Genomic DNA, 7,783 nt, shown 5'->3' with positions numbered 1-7,783 from the left:
AAGAACACACGTTTTTCTTCAAAATTTTATTTCAATTTAAATTATGGGGCCAGCCAGATTTTTTGGATAAGAAATGCATTTTCCTCAGGAGAAATGAAATGCTACCACAGAAGTAGAATTACAACTGTATACATCTCTTATTTAAAAAAAAAAAAAAAAAAAAAAAAAAAGCAAAATCAAGAACCGCTCACATTTAAATAACTTTTAGTAATACCCTTAAGCCTTCAAGCAGATAAGAAACCACTTCCAGAACAATAGGTTTTTAATACAAAGAGCACATCAAATGAGCTTTAATTTAAATACAACTTCTTTGAGAGCCAACATTCAAATGTTTCCACATATTAAAAAAGTCACCATAGCCATTGTTTCCAAGGCCTAACATAGAGTAACCTCTATCCCAGTCCAAATGTTTTCACTTCTTTACATATATAAATCTTTAGCACATCTACGTTTTTCTAAAGAGGAAGCCTTATATGTTATGGTGAGTAACTTGGCAAATAATGTTTTCCTCCACTCAGCTATGATAAACCAAAATATAATAGACTGTTAGTACTGAACTATAATACCACCTCATGGCCAATTCTGCCTGCCTGTGTAAGTGATCCTCAGTAAGAGTAAGCTATTTTCTTTCCTGTAGGCAAAATGAATCGGTTTGCAAAGGACACGTTAAGAACCTTTAAAAGACCAATTATAACGTTAAGAGCAATTTTAAACAACTGAGTGAAAACACTCAATTTTCTGGAGCTGACTGACTTCCCTGGTGAAGGCTTTCAAATCAGCTTAAACATCACTTCGGAGTTTCACCTTGCTGATTGCGCAATATTTTAATTGGGAAGAGGACAGGAAGCAACAAACATTTTCTATAGCATTCTCAATCAGACTCAGCCATGCAGAATTTGAACTTTCAGACTCCAATCCATAAGTTTGCTTGGTTGTGATCTTAGCGTTACTATACGATGGATAGATACAATTTTAATAACATCATTTAGCTATACTTAGTAGATTCCTTTTGTATGGTCACAGTAACAAAAACATGGTGCAAAATCAGTTGGGTTTTTTTGTTTTTATAAATACTGATAGTTTGCAGCATTAAAGAACAAAAATCAACAAAATTCAATCATTTTGTTACACTAGGACATCTATGAAATTGTTTCTTGAAGTTGGAGGGAATTAAATCATTCACTTTCACAACTACTGTACTGAGTTATTTACTGTAAGAAAGAAATGATGCACTGCAGGCTCCCCAGAAGTAAGAGGATTCGATATTAATTTAGCATAATCTTTGCCATTTGCAGAGCTGGTGAGCACAATGCTAGTTTAATTGAATAAGGCCAATATTATCCAGTAAGAATGTAGTATAAAGGGTTCCAGTTCTCTATTTCAGCCTACCCTAATTGATGGCACCCCATTAGATAAGTGAATACAACAAATTTGTTTGGGGTTTTTTTTTTTTTCCTTTTAATGCTGCAGTACTTAAGATTGTTAAATCAGCATTTCCATGTGATCTGAGTATTCAATTACATATGAGCATTCATTTTGCAAAACTCAATATTAGGTAATAGTTACAGACTAATACAATAACATTCCTCTGCTGTACAAATTAAATCATATTTTAAAGAAATGAGCAGCCTAGGAGTTATATACAAAAGAAACCAGCAAGCATTGTTGAAATGAAATGCAAAATGTCACTGCTAGGTCTACTGTCTGAAATACCTTTAAAGTAAAATTAACAAAAACCCTTAGAACATATTTCCAAGTTTACAAGTCAATTCTCAGAAAAATCAAATCATGTAAAAAAAAAAAATTCTATAAAGCAGTGAAAGGCATATATACATTTTTCCTTATGAACCTTGAGATTTCACTCTTTTAAAAGTTGCTAAGTTTCAATATCAGTTTATTTGCAAGACAACTGTTTATCCCAATAAGCTCACATCTTAGATACATTTCCCCTTTGATTACAAATAAAGCACTGCGCATTTTTTTTTTTTTAATCAAGGCATATAATCTTATACTATGGTGCCAGGTACGCACAGGTCACATTGTGCTCATATCTCAAACAAGGTAAGTGCAAACATACAGATTTATTCAGATTTGCAAGCATGCAACCTGTTAACTACATTAATACCTTCTCTCCTAAACCAAACTAGTATCTATATGTTTGCTTTCAACCTAGAATCTTTCTTTTCAGGACTCCTAAAACAAGCAGTGTCTTTGAATTCTGAAATGACACAAATATCAAGAAAGTCCACATTGTGCAAGAAAGCAGCAGCTATGTTTTTCAACTTGGACTAAAAAAGAAAAGAGAAAAACAAAAACCGTTCACTGAACAGCAGATTAGCAGTAATGTTCCTCATGAATCGATAAGAGTGCCTGATGCTGAATATCTAACAGCAAATGCTGAATTTGGGTTTAATATTTTAAGGGTTTATTGGAGATTAAGCTTCTTGCTGTGCTGGTCTCTTCAAATCCCTGATCTGTTTAACTAAATAGGTCTTCTCATCATTAAATTGTTCATCCTCGGTCCTGTCATTCTGAAACTTGCTGAGGAACTCAATAAGTTTGGTCTGGTTCTTTAGAAGGATGTCTAATATAGGCTGTGTCTTGTTAGGATTGGCTACAAACACCTGCAAGAAAATAAAAGGCATTTAGCATAACAGTAGGAAACAGAAGACTATGTTAAGAAACAAACCTAGCCAACAAAACAGTGATGACAACAACTTAAGGTGACATTTTAATTATTCCATATTCCAGTATCTCTACAGAAAAAAATGATGGAGTAAATGCAAGTTTAAAAAAAAAAAAAAAAAAGGGGGTAATTTTATTTTATTAGAATAGAAGCTGAACACCAGTACCAAAGGAAATTCAATTTGTGGGAGGTGATCAGCCACTACACCCTCTGCAGAAACCACTGAACACAACTCACGGATAAATTCTATAGGAAATGAATGGTTTCATACTATACACAGCATCAGATGGGTATCTTAAAGTTCACTGAAAGCTTTTATATGTCAAATTGTATCTCGAAGCTCTTAGCTATTTGGTTGTCTGCTGCAGAGTCAGAAGGCATCTGTTACAATGTGCAAACTACAATTTCGGCTTTGAAATGTAGGTGACGACTAAAATACTGCTATCCTTCACAGAACATGCAGCATGATGAGAACACTTTTGAACTCCGAGATGCTTCATGATTTCACATGAAATCATGCATTCCTCCTTATCTTTACTGCGTTTCACCTTTCTTAATTCCAGATTTTTCTAAGAGAGATTACAGTGACAATCATATGAAAGTCCCTAAGTGGTTTCTAAACAATTTTCAAAAGATAAAAAAAATAGCTGTTTGTAAAGATGGATCCTAATAAAGACAAACATTAGCTCTCTCTTTATCTAACCACTTAGTAGACATGAAGATAAGCTTCATTTAGGCTCAGCTAAGTAATTTACTCAACTAAACAACTTCTGGTGGGGTTCTTTTGTTGTTTGTTTAAACTGTGGGTTTTTTTAAACATACCTTAAACACATGAAAGGCCTCAAACTGAATGTTACGACTCTTGTCTCGTAGAAGGTTCATCATTAGCTTGAGATTTTCAGGTTTACTGATGTACTTCGTCATAATTGAGAAGTTGTGCCTGTCCAATAACAATTCACCAAGAAGCTAAAAGTGGAAAACAAGCCCAAATGAAAAAATGACTGATACCAGACGTAAGAAACAACTTTTTCATAAGTGCTTTCAAACACACTGAGTAGTTGACACCAGTCTGTAAAGAGAGCAACAATAGAACTCAAATGCCCTTAATTTCTAAGTGCAGGGTACATTTTCCTCTTATTTCGATGATGCAGTTTCTCTTTTTTCTCACAAGTGAAAAAAAATCGCCTTTTGTTCCCCCCTTGTTATGAACTGGAATTGAAAGAAAAGTCTTTTTCATTCCTTTTCCCCATGATTTCATTTTTTTTTCATTTATACAGAAGCTATACATCATCAATAGGAATATGGTTTTAAAAGACAAAAAACCCCAAACAAACAAACAAAAAAAAAGAGTTAGTATTTCAAATGAGAAATATTTACACTTCTTTTACTACCTTCTTTGTCCAGAAGGGAGTAAAAGGATATTCCCCACAAGTTACCATCCTTGCTACAAGTTATGTATTATATTTACGTTCACTACTTCTGACCTACTTGAATGTAAGATTAGTATTGCTCTAGTCACACCATGTGAATCTTTATTATGTTATTTAATTGTGTCCAGATTTGTTGAAGAAAAAAAACCAAACAAAAATAAACATATTTGCATATAGCCATTTCTGCATAGGGAGAGAAATGACTTGGTGTGTGCTGGACACTAAATAATGGAAGGACTGGACTAAAGAAAACTAGCCGATCCCAAGAATTAAAACGTATGAAAAATTAAAATAAACACTATCCAAGGCAGTTACTGAAGCCATTTCAATTAAAGTCAACCCACCCTGAAATTAAATGAATTCTCTAACGTTGCATTTAAGAAGAAAATAAAATTGCCTTACCTTAAGTGACTGTCTCTTTGTCACATAATTTTCTGAATGAAGTAACTTCTCATATTCACTGAAGAACTACACACAGAATAAAGAGAAGGGTTAGGACCTTTCCAAGTGTCATACGCACTCTTCTTCCAAATGATTATAACAAACTGGAGGAGATGCAAATTCATAACAAAAATGTAAACAAAATCTGAAATCTCAGTAGGTTCCTGTAAGTCACTACTGTTTAAACATTGTATACGCTTTAAAAAAAAAAAAATTTACTCTCTTAGGAGCCTTTAATGCTTAGATTGCAATGTGGTGGAAGAAGTTATCTCATTATTTCTTAAACTATAATAGTTTCTGGTACTGAATACTGTTCGTTAATTTTTGTTTGTTATGCGTTAATACAGACAAAAGACAAGGAAAGGGTTCCCTCTAGTGGAAAAATCCGATCTAGTTTTCACAGAACTAGATTTCTGCTGCCTTCTCTTGTTTTTACACCTTTCTACATTCAACAGTAAGGTCTTGATTTTAATTCTACTGCTTGGCAGAAATTACTGTAATTTCAATTGGTTTAATATTGTATGTAAATTTCCAAAAGCAAAGCTAAACAAGGAATGAAAATACTGACTTATTCAAATAAGATACACAGGACTAGAAAATTCTGAATATTAAAATGTATCTGCTCACCCTATCATAATGTTGTTCCAAAAATTCTGCACTTAGCAGCTTGTGTCTTGTAAGCAAATCCTGTAAAAGAGCAAAAACCCAGTATTTTCACTAAAATATTTAAACAGTACATATACATTCTCATTAAACAGTGAGCATATATAAGACATCCAACAGAAAATTTTGCTCTTTCATTAAACAAAGAAATTTAGTACATGAATGCAGTTACCTGGACATTGCTAAGGCTCTTGGTATCACTTAGGAAAGGTCTGCTATGTGTTATGTTAATTCACATAATAAATAAATAGCCTGTAAATAGCCTGTGGAATTATCACTGAAGAATGCCATTTATGGATCAAGGCTATGCTCTGCACAGAACTATACACAACCAAAGTTAAGACCCACTATTTAATACTGATCAGTGTTATGCTTATAGTATTAATAACTGATTGTTTTAGGACAAAAAAAAAAATTCCCCAGACAAAGCATCAGCATCAAATATACTCAGGTTCGTAATGGAATGAAAAGGAGTTTGCTCACTTGAAGAGCTGGAAACACAGATTTAAAAGCCCCTGGCATGGAAGTGCACGTATATTCAGCTAACGTATGATAGTTTAAATCTTGCTTTCTAGAATAAAAGTTATTGGGAACATAGTGTATATATATTTAAAGGAATGTTTTACATTCTAAGAAATAAGGAACAACAGTGTCCAGCTTACCCATCTGCATCACACCTATTTTTTTTCCTTCTGCCTAGGCTTGTTTTGCCCAAGAATGTAACATACAACATCTGGGTTCACACAGCAGAGTACTACAGAAATAATAATTCAAATGTTGTATGTAAATTACCTTGAATGTGGCAAATGCATCTGAAGCAATGTCAAATGTTGACATTTCCACGTATCTGAAGAAATCATAGAATTGTTCTGACCACAAGATTATTTTAGCAAGTGGTTCATGCCTGATGCATTCTCTAAGCATTATTCCACAATTTAGAGCGATTTCTGGAGATTCGTACCTATTTAAAAAAAAAAACCAAACAAATAAAACCCCAAAACAAACACACCAACAAAGATGCTTTATAAATACTTTCACAAGTTAGTGCTGCAGTACCACACTGCTTATTACAGTTTTCAGTGCTATCAAATAAACAAAAATTCAGAAAATTAGAGGTACTTATTTCTGCATTAAACTCCACTTTTAAATACTTCTACGAAATATTACTGAAATCATTACCAGTTAAATGCCAAATTATAGCCAATACAAATGACTTTCACAAACTGAGAAACAAGACTAAAAAATATTTTCTTCATACTCAAAATCAGTTTTCTTTTTTCATATTGCTGGGATTGCAGACATCTGGAAAAGCGGTAAGTGATTTCTGTCTTGAAAGCTGTTTGCTTAAACATGACAGCAATTTACATAAACTATCCCTAATATGAGCATGAAGGGTTAATAATACTGGACATGAATTCATGCCTCCTCTTTCATTAAACCATCTTTCAGCATCACTGGCCACTCTACACATCACAGGCTTCAAGCCTGAAATTCTGGCAACAGTGTCCTCTGATTTTAAGGACAATATTGAACACCTTCTCTGTGCCTCAGTCTTTATTGCCTCTAGCAAAGTGTCCACACCTTCCTACAAGAGACCTCTGGAACATGTCCATCACTGATTTGACGGAAGTCATGAAGCCATCCCCGATGGCTTCATTTAGAAATTGTCGCTACACTTCTTGGCAGGCTTTCTTGCTCAAATACTACAGGGTTCTCTCCACTGATTTTAGCATATGCCAACAGCAGCTGCCAAAATCTCACAACAGCATGTTTAAGACACGTTTGATAGAAATATACCGTTATACTTGTTACTAGCTCCTTGTTTTCACAAGCAAGCTAATAGTAGGACCCTGGAAGAAGATAGGACTGTCTTTCCAAACCAAGAACTCATCCTAGCATGTTGCAATATACGCTATCCCAGTCTACAGAAAAGTTATGTCTGTTGTTCCTACCTGGTCCTGGTGCAGTCAAAGCTTTTTATACACCTTCCTGCCTCCCACCTAAAGAATCCTTCGTCCTATACCACTGGAAGCTCATTTAAATTCACCAGAATAATTCAGGAGCAAAGTATCATTGTGCATACTAAGCACTAACTACATTACCATACAAAAACATCTTCTTGTGAACTAATTTTCATGTTAAATCCTGCAATGCTTTCCTGTCACGGAGATTTGAAATCTACTGAACTTTTTGCAACGCGCTCCATAGTTTAAATTTACATAAATTTGACTCAGTTGGATACCACATGTAACATTTAAGTCATTAAAGCTAACTAAATGCCCATTTCAAACATATTGACTTATGAATATGTGTTTCAACAATCCCTGTCAAAATAATGCTCTCTGAAGAGTGACAAGACAGACTAAAAATTAGGACAAACGTGTTACAGCCCTCATTCAGTCACATATCAATGAGAGCATGCTGAGAATGTAGCTTCATCTCTCTGCACCTCTAATGTCTTTGCCTTATTTTGTAAATTATTTTGAAGAAGTACTGAATCAATATTTTCTTTTGTGTTATGTCACAATTAATAATCCTTTTGTCCCACTAACATTTAAATCTC

General features: G+C 34.1%; 1 protein-coding gene across 2 annotated transcripts in view; it reads right to left on the bottom strand.

Moving 5' to 3' along the window:
* Positions 1 to 244: 244 nt before the first annotated feature.
* Positions 245 to 7,783, bottom strand: part of CAB39 (calcium binding protein 39) — a 44,061-nt gene continuing 36,522 nt past the window's right edge. For both annotated transcript variants that reach the window (XM_087740164.1, XM_087740162.1), the window contains 5 exons: positions 6,013 to 6,181; positions 5,185 to 5,244; positions 4,519 to 4,584; positions 3,509 to 3,652; positions 245 to 2,624 (listed from right to left, as the gene is read on the bottom strand). In XM_087740164.1, the coding sequence (XP_087596290.1) occupies positions 2,436 to 2,624; positions 3,509 to 3,652; positions 4,519 to 4,584; positions 5,185 to 5,244; positions 6,013 to 6,181 (628 nt within the window). In that variant the 3' untranslated portion in view covers positions 245 to 2,435. The remainder of the gene's footprint in view (positions 2,625 to 3,508; positions 3,653 to 4,518; positions 4,585 to 5,184; positions 5,245 to 6,012; positions 6,182 to 7,783) is intronic.

The sequence above is a fragment of the Nipponia nippon genome, unplaced genomic scaffold (assembly GCF_047370975.1).
Source record: "Nipponia nippon isolate SJK-2023a ecotype South Korea unplaced genomic scaffold, ASM4737097v1 scaffold_7, whole genome shotgun sequence".
Classification (NCBI taxonomy): Eukaryota; Metazoa; Chordata; class Aves; order Pelecaniformes; family Threskiornithidae; genus Nipponia; species Nipponia nippon.
The sequence above is the reverse complement of the archived record's forward strand: the minus strand, read 5'-3'. Positions and strand labels throughout refer to the sequence as shown.